The 25,489-nt window shown below is 35.6% G+C and overlaps 1 protein-coding gene across 1 annotated transcript; it reads right to left on the bottom strand.

Moving 5' to 3' along the window:
• Window positions 1-895: 895 nt before the first annotated feature.
• On the bottom strand, window positions 896-21,921 carry LOC112093379 (THO complex subunit 2). The gene is given in 33 exon segments (XM_024171656.1): window positions 896-1,279; window positions 1,722-2,047; window positions 2,132-2,816; window positions 2,818-3,266; window positions 3,796-4,245; window positions 4,342-4,422; window positions 4,503-4,658; window positions 5,464-5,568; window positions 5,662-6,268; window positions 6,566-6,747; window positions 7,037-7,217; window positions 9,161-9,264; window positions 9,771-9,899; window positions 9,977-10,073; window positions 13,227-13,354; window positions 13,728-13,787; window positions 13,874-13,993; window positions 14,130-14,210; window positions 14,302-14,544; window positions 14,642-14,849; window positions 15,021-15,101; window positions 16,024-16,223; window positions 16,589-16,664; window positions 17,393-17,526; window positions 17,629-17,697; window positions 17,810-17,857; window positions 17,935-18,006; window positions 18,260-18,340; window positions 18,667-18,729; window positions 18,872-18,931; window positions 19,682-19,723; window positions 21,320-21,445; window positions 21,571-21,921. Coding segments are annotated over 33 exon segments (5,649 nt in total). The 5' UTR covers window positions 21,706-21,921; the 3' UTR covers window positions 896-1,209.
• Window positions 21,922-25,489: the final 3,568 nt, after the last annotated feature.

The raw sequence follows: 25,489 nt of genomic DNA, 5'->3' as shown, positions 1-25,489 counted from the left end.
ACCGTCAACAATATTGACATAGAAAGAAAAAACGCCAGAATTAGTCTTTAAATTTTTTTAAAAGTAAAAAAATCCTCAAGTTTTATTGCTACAGTATTTTCTCTCACAAAAATTCAACGAAAATAGTAGAAAATATGCCAATATGAAAAGCTTAAGAAAGTATATAGGCCAGTTTTTAGTTATAGAAATTAATAGGCCATAACTTGTCAAGTTATGGTTCATAACCAGATAAGTTATGGACAAACTTGTCAAGTTATGGTTCATAGTTAGGCAAGTTACGGACAAAAACCATGAATTATGGACAATAACTTGTCAAATTATGGTTCATAACCAAACAAGTTACGGACAAAAACGGTAATTTAACCTATTTATTAACTTATGTAAACTATTGGCCTATTAATTTTAATTTATCTCAAGTCTTGACATATTTTCCTCTTTCTCCCAAAATTCAAATTCTACTTTTTTACTACAGTATTTTTCTCTCACAAACACAACTCGAGTTAAAAACTCGCATTGTGAAACAAACACCCTCTAAATTACCAATCGTGAAAAGTTAAAAGGAGTCCTAGGCAAAAAAGCCTCTCTTTTTTTCCCTACTAAAACAGTATTTAGCACACCCGAAAGATCAGCTTCATATGAAAGAAATACCAAAAAAAAAAAAAAGCTTGAATTTTTTAGTCTCTTAAAGATATTCACCATTTTACAATCAAAGAAGCTTTCCAAGAAACGAAAAACAATATGGACTTTGTGCCAAAATGCCAACTGCCAAGAATGATTTCACTTCCTTTCTTATAGCCTTGCTCAAAGGCATATTTCTAAGAAAAGTATGTAAAATGAGCGTAAATTGTAAAACCCCCTGATCAATTGATATCAAAGCAACATAGAACAATGCGATGAAAAGTGGTTTGAACTATTTCAAACCTTCAAAAGAATAGTTAACTCGACATTTCCTGTACAAGGCCGGCCATATAAAATAGTGAACAAATTAGAGTAAATAAATAGTAATAACTAGTGCAAAACTTACAATACTGTACATTGGGGTTCTAGCCACTAACTACCCAATAAATGAACTTTGAGGAGGAACCCAAAATTTCTTACAATAGAAAATCTGTTACAACATGAGGACGGGAACTACATCAAGTACAAAGATGTATAAATCATTGCTTACGCCGAATAAAATCAAAGTGATGATCAAGTTTTTCGATTTCATTACTTCCGATGCCTCCGCTTCAGCTCAGCTCTTTGCCTCTTCTCATCATCCCACTCACGGTCATGCATCCTATAAGACATGGTTAAGGAGAATAACAATCGAACAAGCTGTGAGGAAAATTGGAGTGATACGTCAGACATGGATGCCAAATGTTAAATGATGTTAACCCAGTTTCGACAATATGCTTTTGCACGTGACATATCAAACTACATCAAAACACTATACATGGATGGGGCGGCTACAATGTACACAGCAGTAGTAAACAGTATTTTGACCAACTCAGATGCTTTCCTCAGTGGTTAGAAAACAATTACTTTTCCCCTCAAGCTAGGGATAAGGTCAAGTTGCTTTTTTCACCAAGACAACCAAAACAAATCAAACAGAATCAGGACTTGGATTTTCATAAAAGAACATCCTGATGATGCAATCTATGGTATGCAATTATATTATTTTCATTATGGCTAGCTATAAAGAAATAAGCGATGCTATGGAATTGATTTTTTAAGGATACGGGTCAATGTCACGCCGAGTCATCTTGCTGGCGATTTCTTTACCATGAACCCGCAGACTTGGTTCCTCCACATAACCAGTGCGCTGGATCATGGCCCCCTTGCGGTCTCCCCTATCTCTTCCATCATACGACTGTGACATATTAATAGTAAGGGGAGGTGGAGGGGCAACTGGGGAATACTCACCAGCTTCTACTGAGGGCAAATGGTCCCTCTTAAGTTTCCTCCTCTTAGAAGCTCCACTTGCATCCATTTCCTCTTTCAAAATGTTTGCCTTTTCCCTTTCCCTTTCCCTCTCTCTCTCCCTTTCCCTTTCCCTCTCCTCCACCTACAAACAGCAAGCGAAAGTTTCACTTTGCCACACAATCGAACTAATAAAATGAAAATCAATCACGTGTATACTGTTACATACCTTTATTGACAAACCTTCTCGATCTTCCCTTTTTCTATCTCGAAAATCATCCTCTCTTCTACGTTTTGTCTCATCTTGGGCAACTAAGGATTCCTCAGATCGCCGCCGCTCCTTTTCTTCATGTCTTGGAGAAAGCCTTTGCGAGTGTCTTGTAGTTCCAAACCTTCTATCAACATCTTCATCTCTTCTACTAGAATTAACAGATTGGGGAATCACATGAGGAGGTAAGGGCGGTGGTGGCGGCAAGTTTTGTGCGTATAATCGATCATCAACATGAGATTTTTCTACAGCTGTATCATTGTATCGTACTTTACTTCTATCGTCCTTGCCTTTCTCAGGAATTCTATCAAAATTCCTATCACTACTCCTATCTTGACCCCTCTCAACTGAACGCTCCCTACCATATCTTTCCATCGACCTGTCTCTCGTTTTCTCTGGTAATTCATCTCCACGGGACTTATCAGCTCGCTCTTTTTCCCTATGATCCTTATCATGTCTTTCACTGGCCTTATCTTTCGACCGATCCACTAGCTTATCAGCAGCCCTATGAATATTTTGTTCATCAGCACCAGTTTTGTCAAGATCACCGAACCGAGCATCAACAGACCTCTCTCGCTCAGAGGATCGAAATTCACCTTCAAAATCTCTCACTTCGGTGTCCCCTTTCCGTCTTTTACTTATTCTATTCAGCAGGACTGGTTCTCTTTTGCGGCTTATCATTCAATTTTGAAGTAGAAGCGTGTTCCTGTCTAGGAGAATGCACAGCTCGCGAAGAAGAGTGCCTTGGGGCATCCAGAACTTCTACCCCATCTTCCTTTAGCGCAGAAACCCTAGAGTCAGAAGACTTGGCGGCTGCATTCTCTAGCTTTGAGTCACTCCCATGCATATCTGATGTTCTCGTGGATGGAGCTGAGCTTTTCAAGACTGTGTTTCCATTTGCTGATACTACAGATGAAACATTCGCAGCCCCGCTCAGCCTTCCTTCAGATGAATGAGATGTATCTCTGTCACTGATTGAAGAACCGGAAGATCTGCCAACAGATTTTCCAGTTCTATTATCATCTTTTGCAACATCTTGTTTTGGTGGCTTAGTAAGTGATCCAGCAGCCACGGATCGCTTTGTTTGAGCTCTCAGCTGTGAACAGAAAAAAGCCAAATTTCTGAGAAACAACAAAAAAAAAAAAAAAAAAAAGGAGATGCAAAAGGAGAGGTTTAAAAACTACAGTAACAGATTAAAACATTTTCAAGAAGCAGAGTTCAGCGAACAATTTAGCAAGAGAAGGTTAGGTGGCATGGTGCAGGTTTAAACAATAAGAACTCGTCAAAAGTCTATACTTTTTCACCATAAAAAAAGAACATGTTCTTTCGTCAAACTGACATGAAACCCAAGCGCAGCACATAATAAATAAACACAGAGACAGAAAAATTAACAAGTATCAAGAAACTATAATTAGTAAGATAATGGCAAGTGGAAGCAGACCAGGGAAATTCTTCATATGCATAAATATACAACAAATTGGATTCATATCATGGGGGAAAAAAGAGCGGGCTTTCCTCAAGCCAGCTTATGAAACATAATGCAAGCAATACAAGCATGTCAAAAAACTCGAGAATTCAGCAAGTCCAACTTAAAATAAATAAATAAATAAATCATCAAATACTACCTCAGGTTCCGAAGTGTTTTTCAGGGCCACTTTTGTGATATTTTCATCTGACGGTCTATTCATGGAATCATCCAGTTGTTTCTGATTTTCGGTTGATCTTGATGTTCCAGATGTTAAAGCAGCTGAAGGCACGGATGGCTGAACATCTGACCCATTTGGTAATGACCCACCTTTCAGCTTTACATTTCCTGAATCAGATTTTGAATTAGAAACACTTTCTGCTCTTTCCGTTCTCACATCAGTAGGTCTTGCTTTTAGCATCTGATCTTTGACTGAATAAGAAGAATCTGAAACACTAGTTTTAACCCCAGCAAAATCATTTTGAGAAACATTAATAGCAGAACCACTTTGTATGCCTACTACATTACCAACTGAAGATTTTGGAGCAAGAGATGGTGGCTTCAATTCAAGGAGGCCCATGCCGAATTCTTCATCTGTGACCCATGAAGGCTGTGGAAGACAAAAGTCAAAATACTAATAACAGTAATTAATATTAAGAGTGCTTCATTTTTAGAAGCTAAGCATGCAATGAATATTACAACACACCTTTCTAGCAGCTAAAGCGGCAGCAACACCTGTCGCCAACACCTTGAGATCTTCTCTCTCGTCACCTTTGATCTTACTGACCTGCATGGGACATAGCAACGGAATGTAATACCATCACAAATAGAACCCAAATAAAGGATGGTCATTCAAAAAATTCTTACCCGTTTTTCAAGGTTGATTCCACTCTTTCTAGTAACTGGGAAAACACTTGAAATTCTTGTCAGCATTATGAGGGCATTTCGAATTTCCATATACTCAGTTGATTCCAGGCACTGAATCAACAAGCGTGTAATTCTCTGACTCCATTTCCAGTGTACCTAATACCAATGAAACCAAACAATCACATTAGATAAAGAAAACAGAATGGATTAGATGTCGTCATTACAAGCAGGAGCCATCATATGAATTGGAAGGGAAACCATGAATCAATTTGATGATGCAATAACATTACACAGAATTTAGTTTGTGGCGGGGTATTCAATCAAAACTTGGCTCATCTTCATATAAAAGTAAATAGAAGTAAAAATAACATTACACAAATGAAACCACTGGCCACGTTAGATAAAGATAAGAGAATGGATTGGGCGTCATTCCAAGAAGGAACCCATAAAGCATAAAGCTACAATAGACATTAAGTTTATAACAGAATTTATACAAAAATATCACACTAAAACGGAGTATAAGCAAATGGATCTTAGCATCAAAGCATCCAACACGAAATCTTGCTTTTTTCTTTATGTACATACAAATAAGTATATGCCCATTGTTTAAGTGACGAGATATCTATCAGACTTGTTAACCTAACAAGGTCCACTGGATAAAGAAAGAGATATTTTAGCCTAAAAACATATTGTTCTAATCAATGTTATTGTATCATGGTCTTTGTAGTAGATATTTACTGCAGCGCCTCGTGGCAGTAATACTGAGTGGGATTTTCACATCTGAAAAGACTCCAAGTCATACAGGCCATCAAAAGGCCCAAACAAAATTTAATCAGTGGAAGATCACATTAAAGTGCTAAAGCCCCTTGAGAAATACTGAGAGAACACGTTAAACTACTAGATGATTAACCCATAGGCCAAGTAAACAATGTAAATGAGTTAGACTTTCCATGAACTCCACCTTGATGAACTGGCCATACGTAACCCGTGGGCTATTTGGTAATCTATAATATACAGCAAAGCCTGGCATGTTTCCACATTCACGCTCATAAATTGATTCGTCACTCTGTAAACAAAGCATTTAGTCAATATAAGAATGTTGTAGCCTCAAATGTTTACGGGATATGGTTTCATATGTCAAAAAGTTATATCAGCACACCTTCCAATAGTAAGCAAGCTTCAATGTCTCGTACAAGAACCTTCCAAGTCTACCGGCTTCATATTCAGTGCAGCAGCATATCATAGGTTGCAAGAACTTGCATATAAGAATATCAATGTGGTTGACTGTGTTGAAAAATGGTGTTCCAAGTGAATGGAGAGTGTGTACAAATACAGCACAATAGACAGCATCTGGCATACTGAAAGTACAGCGGGGGAAAATACAACGCTGAAGGAACTCCATGTTGATCTTTAAAGTATCAGGGCAGGAAGTCAACCATTTGTCCTTTTCCCGAGATAGTCTCTTACGGACAGAGGCAACATTTTCCTCGTGCTTGCGGAGCTCATTAGTTAGGCGATCAAGAGATTCTTGAATTCTTTCCTTGTCTTTCTTCCTTTTCGTAATAGCTGAACTTGAGTTATCAGAAAGCTCTTCCAGAGCTTTGAGAGCAGCATGCTGCTTGGAGATTTCTGTTTCATACCGATTTCTAGGAACATAAAGATCATAAAGAGTGAGCCCCCAGAAAGTAGTATAGAGGCCAGGGGAAAGGCTATTCCAAGCTTTTGATGGCAACATGGTTTTAACTGTATTCAGAAGATCAGACCACCTGCAGAGAATGACATGCACATTAAAATAGAAAGCAAAACTCTGACATCCTTTTACACTGCGTACTCGGAATAGAAATCATAAGATATCAATGAATTGAACAGTGCATAATTTTGTGTCAGGTAATGCAAGCAAGAACAAGGATACGTAAAAGGAAATGATAGTTGCACATAAATATAGCTTAACCACACACGTTGAAAAATGAGTCAAATACACACAAAATAAATAAATAAACTCGCGCAAACTTCTGTTTCCAATGCATTAGATTAAATGGATAAACAGAGATTAAAAGCATTACGCTATGGGCCCTCGAGGAGAGCCAAGGTCCAAAACCACATCATCAGAGTGCTCAGCAGTTTCAGAATCTGAATTTGCAGTTGCAACACTGGATGAATCATTGCTGTCTAAAGGCCATAAGAGATCAGAACTCCCCGGGATCTTGAACAGTCTCATTACAGGGCGATAAATTAAGAAAGCAACCTATGCAAACACGCAGAATTATACTATTAAAAGGATATTCAGCTAATAAATATATTTAACTCACTGTAAAATTGCAGCAGCAGCAGTAGCAACAACGAATAAACAAAAGCATTTTAAAAAAATATTTCAGAAACTGCATGACAAAGGAACAAAAAAAAATTTCCTAGCATAATATATGCATGTATTGAACAGTACCAGAAATGGAGCCAAACGAGCAGATTAAGTATCAAGTTAAGTAGGAAGAATATCAACAAATAATTGAACTCAAGCATTGAGATAGCAGAAAGACCTCGTGATCAAGGTGGTATTGATGGACAAGATCATCAAGTGAGGGAATCAACTGAGCATAAGCTGATGCTGGTGTCACAGAACTGCAAAGGAACTCCACATACTGAAGAAGCGTTCCATGAACACGATCAAATTGCTCACTAACCATCTTAATGTAAGGTGCATCTGCATTTATTACAACCCTGCAGAAAATAATAAAAATAAGTATGCACGTCCCTTTTTTCATAAGGAAACTTCCTTATATTGAAATGGCTAAAATACACGGAAAAGGATAAGATATCCTCTAGAGATAAAATCATAAAACATAAAAAAACGGAGAGAGAGAGAGAGAGCAGGGGGGGAAAAAAAAAACAGCAAATAACACTTCCCCCAAGAATAATAAAAAAATTGAGACAAATCTAGTGACCGATCACAGCTCTCCAACTAAGTACAATCAGGTAAAAGGGAAAATCTTTGAATGCTTTATCCGTTGAGGCCCACAGAAAAGCTGAAAACTTTGCCTTCACAAAAAAGTATGTCAAATCCGAGTCCTTATCTTCAATAGTACTCTGGCCACCTTATTACCATACATTTCCATAGTACTCTGGCCACCTTATTACCACCAAACACTGCCTTAGACTCCAAGGTTACTGGTTTACACTGAGCAGGGAATGCCCGCTGGAAACCAGCTTCATTCAACAACCTATTCCACATCTTTCCAGCTGCCTTATGGTGCAAGAATAGGTGATCTATTGTTCCCCCCACAATCTGTTAGATGCCAAAAGTTCCACATGGAAGAAATATAAGATGGATAATGGATTTATAAGTCGGTTTTGCAAGGGTGAGTTCTACTCGATGGGGTTTGTAACAATTGGTATCATAGCTAGTCCACCATGTCGCGGTCAAGTCAAAATAATTGTGTTATACGCTGGATTAAGATGCACCGTTGAATCCGTCAAAGCATTGAATACTGATAGTCAAGAGAAGCCGCCAAAGAGAAAAGGCCTACCGCTGGGTCCTTTTGGATAATGTAGAACGCCACTGATTTAGGCCTATGGGTGGTGGATGGTTACAGACTATCATGTGTATGGGATCACACGTAGTATTGGCTATGGTTCTCTAACTGTCACCTGCAATGGGGCAACTTGGGAAGGGCTACTGCCCAATAGAAGGTGGATCCGCAAAGTCACCTAGCTGGGAAGACGGGCCGCTGTGGACAGCGTTTGCGGAGCGTGATGGAATGTTAATTACAGGAAAGTCCCACATGAAAGAAATATAATAGTTCCTCAGCACTTGGGTCCCCTCCCTTTGCAAGCCGGCTTTGCAAGGGTGAGTTCTACTCGTTGGGTTTGTAACACAATCCTACACAAAACACACCAGAATGGAGGAAAAACCAACTGAGGAATCACTAGGAAGAAAAGATTGATTTCAAGAAAATCTCGAGGAATCACTAGACCAGAACCTAGTATCAGGGAAGAAAAGAATGATTTCAAGAAAATCCAAAGAAATCACTAGACTAAATCCTAGTATCAGGAAGAAAAGGAGTCCAAAAAATCCGAGGGAGAGAACTCAACTCCTCCACTTCCCTATAATTGAGATTTCACCAATGCCAAAATTCAAGGTGACCAAATTTGTTCTGTGAGACGAATATGAGCATTAGATGCAGAAGGATAATCAGATAATCTAAACAAGTGAGTATAAGCAATAGTGAAATATTGTTCACCACACCACATCCTTACAAAAACGAAATCTATTTCCTGACCCCACTCCCCATTCAATTTTCTTAAGAGAAGTATTTATCCCTTGAGATATAAACTTCCACGTATTTCTATAGAAGCTTCTAGTTCCTAAATTTGAATCTCAACCATTCAGATGTAGTCCGTACTTACTCTTGATTAACTGTTGCCCACAAGGAATGTTCTTCCAAAGGGAACCACCATAATCCTTTCCCCAGCATGCCTCATTTTTAATCTCAAATTATCAAAAGAAATAACAATTGAAATAAGATTGTATTTATGAACTTGGAGAAAAAAGCAACCAGCAGTTTGCAGTTTTGGATTCTGGCCAAAAGGGGGCAAGTGGTTGACCAGACAATGTCAGATAGCTACTTCAATCGCTCATTTGTAAATGAAGTTAGACAACTTACAAAGAACGATGCTGAGCAATAAGTAACAACAGTGGGATTGCCGGCTTGGGTTCATCCTTTGGAAGTAATGAGTCCCGTAGTCTGTTTGTAGACTTGACCAATGCCTGGTAACAAAACAACATAATAAATTAATATCTTCACACCCACCATATCAAAGATAATAAAATTATCAAGGCTTTAAACACCACTAATACATTACTAGGAAACTAAAAGGTCTTTTTTGAACTCAAAAAGTTTTAAGGAGCACACAACAATATTACAAAGAAAGAAAAAGCTAAAAAAAAAAAGAAAATCTAAAAATAGGTGGTCTCACAATTTAAAAACCTTCACGAGATGATCAGTACACATTCTGCAATACTCTAAATCAGTCTAATGAAACGTAACCCTGTTGCTCATGTTATCAAACGTGGACATGGTTTGCATGATACAGGCCCAATAAAGATTTTGTATGCTTTCTCCGTTTTCTTTTGGGTTTTGTTGGCATGTAGCTTTAACCATATTTACAAACAAATAGAATCTGAATAACGAAAATGTTATTTTCTCCTTGGAAAGCATACTAACTACACGTGCTTAATTATCGACAAAATGACCCCCAAAAAAAAATCAAGACCTTGTTATTTCGCAACACGCCAAAAGAGGTTGCCTGATACCGCAGAGTCTCGCTCCCGGCCATAGCATCTAGCTGTTCTTCAGTTAGTTGCTCCGTGTACTGGACATTTGCCATTTGTTGAATAAGCTCCTGATATAGAATAAGCAAACTCCATTAACAGTTGCCATATCACAGAAAGTGGAATGACCTCTGAATCAGAAAATTACCTGCAGAAGAACAAGTTCAATCCCTATCCCCTTTTTCAACTGATTCACAAGATATTGGAAAAGGCCCCTCAGTTCCATTGATGGGTATTTCTTACACCTGAAGCAATTAAATATTAGAGGCTGTGCGCCCAAAGCTAAAAGTATGTATACTATGTTATTCAATGCACAGGATACATAAGATGACAATATACATTTCATAGCATATATCCACACAATTAACCACTAGATTAGAAATCTAAACTCCAAAATAAAAAATACAAAAAAAAAGACGGAAGAAAAAACAAAACTCCTCCTAAGCCAATGCCACAATAAGTACAGCAATCAACATTCAAGACATTATAAATAATTCAATAATCACTATGCACAAAATTTTTTCCCAACATAATAAAATCGGATTAACTACCCAAGGTTGTCAGATTTAAAAGAAAAGATACATAAGACTTGGAATGAGCAGTCGTCAAAGAATATTGAGAGCTTAACAGAAAAAAAAAAAAAGAAGAAGAAGAAGAAGAAGAAGAAGAAGAAGAAGAAGAAGAAGAAGAAGAAGAAGAAAAAGAAACAGTACTTCATTAAAACAAGCAAACAGAGTACTGAAGTACAAGGCAAGGAGGACAGGATGCCACCTGAATAAAAAAATAAACAGAAAAAGAAATAGAGAGAGAAATCATAAGCGATGAATAAGCGACAATAACAATTGTCATTCCCTAACCAAATCAGAAAACTGCAGGTGGCTAGAATCACTATCTTCATGCAAAACTGCAGCCCAGAATTTCACTTGATCTCATACTTTACTCACACATCCTTTTAAACCCTCATAAAAATTCAAACTCAAAATCTATGATGAACTAGAAAGCCAGATTTCCAAGCTCAGCCCAAAGTTAACAACAAAAATATTCCATTTAGGCATCTACAAAGTTATACGCCCAAATTAGGAAAAAATAATTAAGGGAATGGTGATGAACATAATTTTTTTTTTTTTTTAAAAGGACTACTTCATAGATGTGCTAAATACCACATGTGGACATGCATGGTCATAAACAGAAAGGGACATGAAATGCAAAATCCACTCAGACCAACCAGCACATTATGGGACAGAACAAATATCGTAACGATTTGGTCAACATATACTGCCACATGTTGTGTACAATTTAAACAGGCCAAAAATACCCGATAGAAGATCAAACAGAAACTTTAGCTCCAATAGTCTGTAGTGTTGAAAGCATCTAGAGATAGTTATCCATAAATTAAAAGTAAATAAACAAAGAAGACTTCCCAGATTCCTTGTAAAAGCATTAAAAGAAACAACTCTGAATGATAAAATGCAAACAAAAATGTTAAATTTATTTCTGAACAGCCACATAATAACATCAGCCTACGACCTAAAAAGTTCGTAATGATTTTACAGATTTTCGAAATGAAGATAATCACCCTACATAAGTACAAAAACATGACTACCTATCATCGATTGGAAACGTAAAATGTAATCTAGCAGTACAATCAAGCTCTATTATCTGAAGGAGAAAAACCTCCCATACAAGATGAAAATCCCCAGAAACCTTGAGAACAGCCAGAGATGAAGCTCATAAAAGCAAGGCAGCCACAAACTTCTGATCGTGCCCTCCCTTAGGCTATGGCCTAAGAGTTCCACTGCAATGACCTTCTGTGTCTCAGCTAATTAAGAACGAGGGTATCCATAGAAATCTTTATTATAAAGACAAACTACATCAAACACTCATGGATTGTACAATCAAGAAGAACCCATGATATCCTCAGCTAACATAACTTTGATCTCAGATTTCTCAAACAGCGATAGAATCAAGTAAAAAATTATGTTAGTTGAGGACCCTTCTTTTGTTGAAGTATACACCATTCAGTTACAATTAGGGAGTCCTCCATCTTCTACAGACCAATCTATGAATAAATGGACTGAACCAATACAGATGTCCACGATTTATCAACAGCACAAGTTGAGGAAGAACTAAAGAAGAATTGCTACCAGAAAACACACCAACTAGAATGACCGTCACACATAATCTTGAATGCACGGGAAAAGTCCCTTCTATCTTCAGAACCCACTTAATGCTAGGCTTTTCACAGCAGGAACAGAATAAGACAGGAACACCAATTTATAAATCTATAGAATTCAGCTTTACATAAGTATCAAGTTGCATAGCTCCTTTGTTATGAAGGTTTACTTTGTAGACACACGTTCCAATCCCTTGTCCAAAATATTAACAAGAATCCACAACACTTTTCTTATTCTACGATTCCATATGCAAAAGTCCACTGAAAAACTTAATCTTGTATCCTCCACATTATTCACATTCAACTTAATTCCTTTGCAAATATTTGATCGAGAAGGATAAAGCACCAATCTCCATACAATAGAAGTCATTTTCCTTGAGATATCTTTGATCCTACAAGACCAACTTTCATCCCATGAATCCCGGAACAAAGCAAAAGAAAAGTGCCTTTGTCACCCTTCTAAATCTCCTATGGGACTTGAAAACAGAGAATGAAAACTCATCAAATCTTAGTACTGCCTTCCTCCTGACTGCTCTGATTGATTTCATTCTAAGCACTCAAACACTCTGGGCAACTGGCATAAAATTTCCCCAATACGAGCCTTTCAGTATTTTAAATGCCTGCAACTGGCAAGCCAAGTTGTAAAAATTGATCTGATGGTGCAAAACAGAGCCACGAAAAATTCTTCAAAACCCAAACCATGCTGGCTCTATCTGCAACCCGGAAACTGAAGTGAAGAATCCCAAGACATATCTAGATTTATACGCGGGCTTAAGTATCATATATGACTGATATTTTCACACAACACTAGGAGGAAAAACCAACTAATAATCAGGGAGAAAGAACAGACAAATATATACACATAGGGCTATGAGGCCTAATCATTTTTCTCCAATAAACTTTAAAAAGAAAAAATAAACAAAAACAAAAACAAAATAAAAACAAAAAGAAAAAGAAATCCCTACAACTTAGGCTCATGCACTGGCAGGCAATATCTATACTAATCTATATATCAAATATATATACACACACACACTAATCTCCTACCATAAGAAACGACTTAAATTCATTAAGAGTATATTATAACATGATGTTGAAGAAGTAAAAGGCTAAAAGACAAACTTAAAAGACGTAGCATAACATGATAGAGATGAGTAAAACATTAGAAGCAATAATCAAACACATACAGGTGTTTTAGCAACAACAAAAAAAAAAACACACATACAGGTGACCCCAAAATGAAGCCAAGGATTGAAGCCAGTCTGACAGATTAAGGCCATCATCTTTGAGCTTATCACGTCCCCCTTGTGCCAAACGTTCAATCACAACATATTCCAATATATCGTACTCAAGCTGGACAGAAAAGCATGTAGTTAAGGTCAACCATGAATGCCACATAACATACTATGCAAGACATTGAGCGTCTATTAGGTAGAAAGAGAATTTGGCTTCAGGATGCGCATAATACTTCTATAAAATAAAATAAATATCCCTATCTCTTCGTTGCTTTAAGTTGGAGGATATTTCGTATTTACCAAGTTTTCTCTTATACTTGAGGACTCCTAGTCCTTTTTTAAACTATATCTGTTCGTTTCCTTTTTAAAAATAAATGTATTTATGTCTCTTATCAAAATTCAAAAGATTGAGAACAATATTAATAACAGCCAATAGAGATTAGAACAGCCATGGCAAATGCTTCGGAATGATGCAGAAGAAAAATACACACCTGGGTAAGATACTTAAATGCATCTACAACAGGAGTTATCATATCTCTGTATGCCTCAATCTGCCAAAAGTTTTTTAAACAGCAATTAGAATAAATAATAAATATAAGCGCCAAATATCAAACATTTGCCTATAATAAAATGACACCTGGTGAACAATGGTCCGAAGTACAGTCATTGGATTAGCATGAGCTAATTTTGCAACCATCCGACCAAGCTGCTTTAAGTTTTCTTTGGCAAGCCGTTTCAAAATCCTTCTAGTGTCCAACTATTTGAAAGATAGTAATCAAGATAATAATGCTAATTAGGGCATAAAATATTCCAACAACAAAAAATTGAGAGAGAAATTGACATTTTGTTCTCTCATACTCTAAACACAATGACGATAATAGCTATTATCAAACCTTGGCTGTTTGCCTTGCAGCAAGAAGCATGGGCATCCTCTCATCTTCTTTTTCCCATTCACCATACAAGCGATATCGCACCTAAGCAAAAACGATTCATCTAGCAGGCGTGTCTACCATGCGAAATAAATTATCAAAGGAAAGAATAAAATCTCGCTGATGTAAAGCACACCTCATACGGAAGAAGACTCATGACTTCCCAGATTTCCTGTCCAACTGCAGGGTTTGCAGGCAACAATTGTAAAGAAGGGAGTAAACATGCTCCCAAGGCATCCTCTAACCTTGACCTTGCTTCCTTTAGATGCAGGCGAGGATCTCGATTTATGCCACTAACTGACTCAGAGTTCAGAACTGCCTGACTGCCACCTACAAGCTCAAGTGCCGACAAGTAGTACCCTCTCAACACTCGACACACCTACAGTAACAAAAGTAATGACAAAACCACCTGTGTTTACGAGGAAGACTACCAAAGAAAAAACACAATGCAGAATATAAGAAACAAGAGATTGCACCTTCTGCAACAATAAAGTATCACGGTAAAGATAAGGTCCAGCAGAAGAAAGCATCTGAAAAAGCTCTTTAGGGAGATCTATAAAAGATCCATTGGCTGAGGAAGTTTCTGTATCCATTGCATCAACACTGGCTCCAGAAGAACCAGATTTTTGGAGATGGGCTTGATGAATAGTGTTATATATTGAAGAGATTAATTTTTCAATGAGCCTGAAAAGAAGCACCATATAAATTTTGAAAGTGAAGTCGATGCTTTTGACATACTCACAAATACGATGGCCAGATAACAGGGTAAGGCAAAATCTTACTCAACTAAATTTGGAAACCTTTTTTATTGTGCAAAAAACAAATGGAAAAAAAAGGATCATGCCTTTGATTTACCTAAACAAGCTGTTACAGATTTGTAAATGCTCCACTGGATTTAGAGGTGAGAGACAATCAAAAAGCAAATTTGCATGGTACCTGGAAACAAAAAGTTCAACAGACAGCATGTTATAGATTAGATATAATGATAATAACTAGAAAGGCACGACAAATTCATGGTAATATACACAAAGATCATAAATAAACCCAACATCCTAACATGTATATGAATGAAAAACAGAAAAAGAGGGTCCATCCTTCAATGAACAATGGATAAAGGTTTGGTTTTGTATTTCATTTTCTCATTCCATCTGATGGTAAACAACTTTTTGTAATATTGCAGGCAGCAGTTGCAATATTTTTTTTTTTATAAGAAAAGAACCTTTATTAATCACAAAAACAGGAACAAAGGATAATATAAACTGCAATGTACTAAAATGAGAGGAATATACATCATTTCACAAAGGCAATCCCCACCAGGATTTCTCATGCAAGGGAAGTAGGAGAAACCCATATAGAATTATAAACAAAATGCCAAAAATCATGATTTATCGCCACAGAAAAAAAAAAAAGAAAAAAGAAAGAAAGAAAGAGGAAAAAAATGCAACTCACATTGAGATTTCATTACATAAAATAAAGACAAAAATGAAAAAGAGAATGGGGGGAGGCAGAGAAGAAAGATCAATAACAGGTCAGAAGGAACAAATTCCCAGCCACGATAAATCAAGTTTGTGGAAGTTATTTTGCTCAAAACGATAATTCAAACTTAATACATGATAGAACAATACTTTCAGCAAGAATAAAATAATAATTTAAAGAAAAAATCATAGAACAATATCAAACAAAATACAGCTGTTGACTCTGCGCCAGTGCCAGTGACATTCTGTCATTAAAGCCATCCCAAAACAATAGAATGCCCATACTTCAATGACCAGAATAAAATAAATAAATAAATAAACAACCACGTGAAGATAACAACTGACAATAATCTGAAAGTAAATATTCAAACAACAGAACCTACCAGTCATCCACAGAAAGGAAGCCAGTGAGCAAGCCCAAAATTTGATTATTCGCAAGCTCTTCAGACCGTTCAGCCACCGCCTCAGTTTCCATGTCTAAAGCAGTGAAAAGATCTATGGTCACATCTCCTTGTCCTTGTTTCTCATCATCCATTAGATCTTTCCCCGTAGCAGCAAGATTTATTTTCCCAATCTTTCTAGCCTGTCAGAGTGGACAGAAAAGCCCAAGTTTAAAAGTTTCATTGTCACTACAATTAACCTTAAGGTAATAAGATGACTCCAAATCATTTGTCGAATAAGCAGCAAAAATAAACAAATGGAAACAGTGATTAAAAAATCACAAAATCGAAAATTAATTAAGATTATAAAAAATGGGGGGAAAGACACCTGTAGCGTTCAACTAGGAGCACTAACAATCCTAAAACAAATAAACTATTTTGTGGAGCAGTACAAGACTCAAGTCTCCAACTAAAAACCATCCAGAGAAGTTACCACACCAGCAAAATTCATTACGAGATCATATGCAAAAAAAACAAGATGGCGCTTTGATCCTTTCATCGTAAATACCTCATCAAGTCGCTTAGAAGATAATGCATTATAATGCTCAAATGCCTCATCATCCTTCGGAAGTAAATGTGCATATCTGTAACAAGAAAAAGGAACCTCATGTTTTACCAAGAAGAAATACCAGCAGATATGGAAATGGAATAAATTCTTATTACACTTCTAGTAACGAACATCATGCAATAATGTTAGGATCCGTTAATGACTTGGGAACTTGTTTGGTTAGTGGGCTGGTATAGTTAGTATGAATTAGTATAAATAAATGGCTTAGTAGCTCACTAGAGGTATGTTGTGATTTTGAGAGTTTTGGGAAACCAAGATTAGGGAGAGCGGTGGTCTCTCGAATACCACCAAATTAGGAGTTCCCGGAGTATCTCGAATTCTCCGTTCTATCCTTTACATTTCAGTGTAATTTGGTGTTCTTGGCTGATTAGATTAATAAAATTCCCCCCGATTATTCTCACTTTCTTGCTGTTTCTGGTGTGTGTGAGTGTGATATTGGTGTTTGGCTGATTTTCGGAGCTAGGTTCCTAACAAATAATTCTTGTCGAAGCTTGGAGATTCAAATCGCATATTGGACCAATCATCAATTAAAAAAAAATCTCAAGCAATAAGTAATGTGCCGGGATATCTGGAAAATGAAGCGTACAAAATAATCCTCTCTATTATAAGAAAATAGCACCGTAACATATTAGAGAAACCAACCTCAACAAAATTGCAATTATAAATGAAACAAATAGTGAAACTTGGAAGTTGGAACTGAAAGAGAGACAATAATCCCAACCAAAAGCATAATAAATAACTCACATGGAGTCGAGATCTATAAAACCTTTCTGCACCAGCAAGGCTGTAAGCTTATATAATCCAAATGGTACAGGACAGTTTACTTCCAGACGCTGATAATATTGGAACTTAAAACCAAGAATTTGTGCAGCATGAGACTGCAAAACACAATTAAGTCATGAGTGAGCATAAACACCGAGTCTCTCAGTAAAAATCAACCAAGTAGTACATAAAACCTGGACGAGAAGTAGATCCTTTACCTTGGGAAATATTGGAATTAGCTCCAAAAAGATTTTATTGTCTGGCTGAAGCTCAAAACATTCTAATACCTAGTTAAAGAAAACAAAGCATAATTCAGAAAGCACTCACTAGATTCGTTTGAAACACAACCAAAACAGAAAATAGTAAAGCAACAAAATAATAAATGAAACGAGAACTTACAATGTCAAAGACACGATTTGGATCCAGGTCAAAATGTCCAATTAATGACTGCAGTGATCATTCTAGTCAGGAAAACATATACATGAAGACAGAGTACGCTGAATAAAATAAGTCAGAGTAAAAACCTTAATTATGCCAATTGTTGCTCCTGATACGCTGCACGATGGAGATTCCGTGTTTCCACAAAGAAGGGTAACCTATGCCAAAAAGGGGAAAAAGGTGAAATACAAGAAATTGAAAATATTCCAAAACCAATCACGTGCTCCAACCATTAAAAAGCCCTAAATATTCTATTGGAAGTGCAAAGACAAGATAAATCCCACCATAGTGCAATAAAACAAACATGAAGGGAAACAAGGTATAAAACTATGCACTATACTGATTTACATCACTGAAGTAAATCTATAATGAACATACTTCCAAAAAGAAATTTCAAATTTATGGGCTTACCAACTTCGCATACCCTTCACTCTCTTCTCTGAGAAGATTAAATTTAGTTTGCTGATAAAGAAGACGGGTGTTTACTCTAACCTGAAAGCAACAGTACACGTCCATCAAATGCAGGTTGCATCAAACATCAAATCGTCAAAATATCAGAAAATCGAGTTGAGATTAGTCTAACTCATCATTTTTAACTTTTATACGTTATTGAAGTGAAAAGTCAGGCATTTTATACTATGGTAGCTCTACATTTGCCATGAAAAAACAGACTGCTTCATTTTCTAACCAAAAAGAAAAGAATGATTCGTGTAAACTTCCTTACGCTAATCACGTGTTCAGTCTTCTAATCAATTCTTCCATTTTTGGTCGAAGTTCTGCATGATATCACGACACAGATACTAGACTAGTAATCTTACCTCTTTACTTTTTAACTCTTGAGCCTTTATCTTTATCATTTCAGCCTCCGCCAGAAACTCTTCCTATAATCATAAAGTGCCACATTTTTCAGTACTAGCTTTCTCCAATATGGAAAAGAGAAGAGTTTAACAGCAACAAGAAAGCAGCCAAGAGCACATCAATATAAATATAAATACATATAGAAAAAATTAAAACAGAAGTCACCTCACAGCGCTCCTGCAGAAGCCTCAACGGAACCAAGCCAGACTCCACCAGCCATTTTGCCTGAATTGGAGGAACAAGACTAAATAATAAGTAGATGCAACAGACAGAAAGCAAGAGTGTGACAAAATAAAAGAAAAGTAAAATCCAGGTCCAATGAGGACAGAGTTCTCCGTAATGTTAACATTTACCAATGATAAAACTATTAAGATGGACGTTTGAGAAAAGAAAAAGGATAAAGATAAATATGTCAATGAATGGGGCAACATGTTTACACTAATTCTACAAGAACACAGTGTACAGTGACTTGATTATCAGAAGAAGAAGAAGGAGATTTAGAAGCAGCAGCTCAGTTGAAGAGAAAGACAAAGCAAGTCCCTTTCCATGCCTCACATATGAGTAAAGTTTGCCATCATGGTACCACATGTGGAGCAAAGTGAGTAATAGTCAAGCTAACTTGATTGGGATTAGGCTCTTGCAAAATAGCAAACAATTGCCTATACATTACCCAAACTGCAAACAAAGTTTATTGAAGAATTTCATCAGAAAACAGCGGCTGCATACATTTGTATAGTTCCCAATCCAGAATTGCCGAGAAAGATTAAACTCAATTATCACAAAACAGCATCTGAACACATTTTTACAGTTCCCAATCCAGAATTGCGGAGAAAGATTAAACTCAATCATGGTAGCATGAAATTCAAAGCTTCTCATCAAAACAACCAACATCAAAAAATTTAACTAATACGTCAAAGGGTTAATGGATAGCCCCAAAAGTCATAGAACTCTCAAAAATTTAAAATGCATACTCACCAACTTTAAAAGACGAGCACGATACTCTCCAGGCATTGTAAGCTGCAAATTAAGTGAATGGGATGAATAGCAGAAGTAAATACTACAGTAGCTAAAGATTATATCAAATTTATGCTGACTAAGAAGTCAGCATATGCCATAAATTCAAGCAAGGGAGACTCTGTACCTTTCTTTATAATCAAGGACATATGGAACAATAAAGAAATTTAGACGAGAACACCAATAAAATCTTACTTGCTGTAGTTGGTCTTTTCATGTGAACTGCATAATAAGAGACCTTACATGGTGTTTTACAACTTCTCAAAAGTTCAACAAGAATATTTTATTATTTTCGGTACACTTGTTAGTCATCCCAGGGTGGATGACTATACTACTAAAAAAACAAAAAACAGTATAAAAAAATAAAATGCAAGTGCTCCAATTTACGGTCTCTAAAGCCATTTTTCTATGATCAAAACCTTGTTTTATCAGTTTATCTTTTTCCTCTTTGGTTTTCAATGGCAATTCAACTTGTTTGCCCGCAAACCAAGAATGTGTCAACCTTTTCTCCTTGTAACAGCAAGGAAACACTATGGGCAACATATTGAGTGAACCTGCAGCATATGCACTTTACTACAAGAAAACGAAGCTAGTAAAGAGTAAACCGCACTTCTAGATTAGACTATGAGTGTGTTTGGGATTGCTTTTACAACTCCTAAAAGCACTTTGCACAAGAACCTATGCAACTATAGTGTTTGGTTAAAAGGTTGAAAAGCACTTTGCACAAAGACCAATGCACTTTTTTAAGTTATTTGGAGAAGTTGGAATTTGTAGCTTTTAGATTCTATTTTTGCTTCTAACTTTTACTTTAAGTAAAAGTAGAGATTCTCTTAAAAGCACTACAATCCTAAACTCACCCTATAACATCCGACTAAAGCACGACCAAAACACCAATTTCAAGTGAGAACCTATTGATCTAATTTTACTCCTTCATTTATTGATATATTGATGTAGGAGAGAGAGAGAGAGAGAGAGTGAAAAAGCTAAGAGGAATTTAGGAAGAAGAGAAACAATTTCAAGGAAATCTATGTATACAACAGTACACTTCAATGTCTCAAGTGAAAACAATCACCAGGTCTTTTTTTTAATAAGGTTTGGGGCCTATGACTCCCACTTTACTAACAAGATATTAAACCATCAGGATTCAAACCCCGGTGACTCACGCACCCAACCACTTGGCCTAAGGCGACAAATCACCGGGTCTATTTATAACCTACTAAACCCTAATAATAAGATAAGCACAACATAATAACAAAATAAACTTAAATAAATCCTAAATAATCTTAATCTTAATAAATAGATAAACATATATATTAAATTCCCAGTAAATCGCCAACATCTATATCGTCCCTCATCTATAGAAAGCATTTAGTAACCTGAATAAGCTACATTACTTCTACGCATAGTTACTATAAGTTCTGCTCGTTTCTATTCATTTCTACCATGATATGAACTGCACAACTCCAAAATCCAAAAACTTATGTTGAATTCAATCTTCTTCATCAACAAAACGAACTAAACACAACTCTTGACTGTAAAATGACAAAAGGAATTAACAACAAGCACAATAAACAGTGACGGAAAATAACGAAAGCTCACATCTTGCGCCATTTGAGTAACGATATCTGCAAAACCGGAACCCAACTCCCCGCCGGAAACTCTTTCGGAGAACACAACCGAATTCAACGCCACTTTAGACTTCGGAAATGGCAACTCTCCTCGAACCTATCAATGAAAAACGAACACGAATCAACTCAAATCCCTAGAAAAGAAGGAAAAAATCATTCAAACACAATATTGATTCTACAAACTATCGAATTCGAAGGAAATTCGAGAAATTGCGAGCGAACCATGACGGAGCAGAGCTCGTAGAGAAAGCGGAGCATGGGAACGGGGCCGGCGAGCCTGAAGCTAGAGTTTCCGTTCCTCCATTCGCGGAGGGGCTCCTCTGTAACGAACGCACACTCTACGGGAAGGAGAGACATTGTAGAGAGAGAAAGAGAGAGTAGAGTTGTTACAGAGGTTAGAATTGAAGATTAGGGTTGAGATGGATTATAGAGATATCTCAGTTAGGAATTGGAGGAATTTTCATGGATTGAGGGAGAGGGATTTCTGGGAAACTAGGGTTTCAGTCGGGAGAAGAAGATTTTGAAGGAAGCTCTTCTCTTCTCTGCACTGGTTAAGGGGTTTGGGAAGGAAACGGGGACGGTATCTCTTCCTGGCTGCAATTGCTACTGCAGACGGGCTATGGGAGAGGGTGCTCGGGCTTTGCAGTGAAGTTGGGCTTCTGGCCCATTTAAGAAGCCCATCAATATTACAGAATTTGCTAGGAAACTTTACAAGAAAAAGTAGAGTGAAAATTGTGATGGCCACTAATTTAAATTTAAAATTTAAGTTTTATTATAGTAAAAAAATTTTAAAAATAGTCATATTTAATTTTTTTATTACAGTAAAAAGTTCTCATATAAAATTACATTTAAATTTAAATTAAAAACTCAAATCAGCAAACTAAACGAATATCCTTTCACTAACCTAATTATTTTACTAAAAAGAGTATTAATCAAGAGTAAATGGTAAAAATTTATATTTATACACTTTAAGAGATATTTATCTTTTTTTCCTTATAAAGTTATAAAATACCACAGATCTAGAGCTTGGATTGACTTATGTTCAAAAGAAATTGCAAATAGTGTCATACCATGTTATTCTATTACATTTTGAATTGCCAAATATATCCTTAAGACGCTGATTATTGTCCACTGTGATACCGACTAGTTACCAGTTGATAATAGTCGGTATCCACCTTGCTATTAGTATATGGTTGTGATACCGTCCGCTATTTCGCTGCAATACTGGTCGATAATTGCGAGTACCGGCGGCATCACAACCGTCTTTGTAGTCGTTGTCAAAAAACTTAAATATTACAAACAAACAAAAAAATTAGAGAAATCTTACAAAAATTACATAATCACTAAACTAACAAAAATTTGGATTTAAAAAAAATAATAATAAGAGCAAGAGGTTCGGATCTCCTTCCTCAACTCCATGGGCCATGGTATGTAGTGGAGTTGAAAACACCTACTTTATTTTGCCACATGGCAGAAAAATCGATAGTTTTTTCCAACTCCGTCAAAACTCAATCCCCGCCTATTTTTTTATGTTATAATGCATAAATATCTCCATTTGCTAAGTAGCTATTTTGGGCTTTTTTGTTCGATAATTTTTTTAAGGAAAAAAATACACGGTTTGCCATTATTTTAAGTGAAAAATGCATGATTTATCACGGTTTTTACATATTTATTATTTATATCATCTAAATAATTGTCTTTTATTTTCTTTTTATTAATTAAATAAGTCTCTTTCCTTATTTGTCTCTTTCTCGATCTCTCTCTACCCGTCTCACTCTCTCTCTTCCAAATTTCTCCATGTCCTTACCTCTCTCTCTCTTTCTTTGACAAACATACCGAGATAAAAATAATAATAATAAAAAAAAGCGTCATCAATAGCGAGAATCGACCATTGATGAAAGAGGATCGTCGTGGGGAGGCTACCAACCGTTGATGGAGGCGGGATCTGACCTTCGAACGGCAAAATCTGCCACGGCGGCCTTCAAACGGTGAAGAGAGATCCAGGCACGGCAGTGCCGCCTGGATTATACTTATGCAACTTTACTACGAAAATTGAGCGAGCAAATGAAAAGAAAGTGGACAACAAACGAGAGATTAACCACTGCAAACTTCTATCTACAACTCCCCATGATTCTTTGCAACTTTACCTAGAAAATTGAGTGAGAAAACGTATAGAAAGTAGACAGCTTTGGTCGTGAACAAACACGAAGAATCACCTGGTCGAGATCTTCGTGCGAGATAGAGAAAGATAATTTGTATTAAAAAAAAAAAGTCCGTTGTAGATTTTTGTTGTGAAAAATAAATATTTAGTAGACTACGAAAATAACTTATAGAATATGAAAAATAACTTATTATAGTATAAAAAATAATCTATATAATATGAAAGATAATTTATCAGAGTAAGAAAAATAATCTACTACACTATTTTTTTAGTGGCATACATAATAAATTTAAATTTTAAAACATAAATAAAATGGTGTTATTTTTTATGATATTTTTTAACATTTTCCCTCTTTGAAGAATGTTGCAAGGACTTTGGATTTACATGAGGGATATTTTGAGTTTTAGATTTGTGTCACACAAATAGATTAATTAAGGAGACGTTTGCTTCATAACTTAGAATCATGATATTAGAATAATTTTTTATTTACGTGTATTTTTTATAAGAAAAAACACTGTAACGAATCATGAATTATAATTCAAATCATAGTATAAATTCTCTAACCAAACGTCTCCTAAATATAAACAAAATAAGACTACGAATGGGATCCGTTATAGTTGGGGTTACCCTTCCTCACCACAATTTAAATAATTTATATCTATCTATAACTATATTGAGTTGGGAGGTGACTTATCCTAAAAAACTTACAAAAGTTTAAATTACTTTTTTGTTATCCATCTAAACGTTTAAAAGCATCTTTTAGACTAAATAAGTCAAATGTAGCATTTTCTTAAGCCAATCTAAATAGACTCAAAGTGTGTTTAAAGAGTGCGTTAGTGAGTGTATATTATTATATGTATCTATACATATATAACTTTCAAAAAGCACTATTCAATGCATGGTATTTTCAATCGAAACAGCGTTTTAGTTGAAACCATCGTTTTGGTCGAGTTTTTTTTTCTTTTTCGCTTTTGATTTTTTTTTTTTTTTCGCTTTTGATTTTGTTCTAACCATCTTTTCTTGTTTTTTTCAATAATTTTATATTTTTCGTTCTTATCATTTTTAAACTTTTTTCTTTCATTTATTAAGATTAATTTTTTTATACAAATGTTATCTTATTCAGATATTTTTTTGGTAGTGCTTAAAATTTATTTTATTTCTTAATTTAGTCCTTTTTTAACGTTTTTTTAATTTTTGTCCTAAAATTTTATTTGCTTTCTATTTTGATTTTTTTTACCCTAAAATTTATTTATTCATTCATTTTTGTACTTTTTTACCCTTTTTTATTTTTCATTGAATCTTTATTTTTTCATTTTAGTTCCTTTTGCCCTATAACTTATTTACTTCTTCATTTTAGTCTTTTTTTACCATTTTAACCCTGAAATTTTAATTTTTTCGTTTTAATTCCTTTCGTCTTAAAACTAATTTATTTATTTTCTCAGTCCTTTTGACACCCTTTTTTATTTTTGCCTTGAAATTTAATCTTTTTTTAGTCTATTTTGTCTTAAAACTTATTATTTTCTTTATTTTAGTCATTTTCTGTCCTTTTTTTAAATTTTTGTCTTGAAATTTTATTTATTTTTTTTGTTTTGGTTCATTTTATCTTAAAATTGATAAATGGATTATTCTCTATGTATGTAGAGTTCAACTAGTATATACATATATTAAATTAACATATATGTTTTGAGTAGTGAGTATATCTTAATATGCATTGTTAGTCAAATAAATTATTGTCACAGCTACCCATTTCCATGTTCATATTTTCTTCGGTCATTTCTTTTAGTTATATGATGATTACCTCTGAATTTCTAGCATGTGAGTTAGAAGGAAGACTATAAATTAAGTATTGCTTTTCTAGATGTTGAAAAAAAAAAGCCATCACTATTGCTTGATTATAGTGCTTCTTATAATTGGAGCAATTAGTTAACAACTTAATTAAGTATTTTCCTCGTTCACACCTAAACATAGACTAATACAGTA

The sequence above is a fragment of the Morus notabilis genome, unplaced genomic scaffold (assembly GCF_000414095.1).
Source record: "Morus notabilis unplaced genomic scaffold, ASM41409v2 Scaffold102, whole genome shotgun sequence".
Lineage (NCBI taxonomy): Eukaryota > Viridiplantae > Streptophyta > Magnoliopsida > Rosales > Moraceae > Morus > Morus notabilis.
The sequence above is the reverse complement of the archived record's forward strand: the minus strand, read 5'-3'. Positions and strand labels throughout refer to the sequence as shown.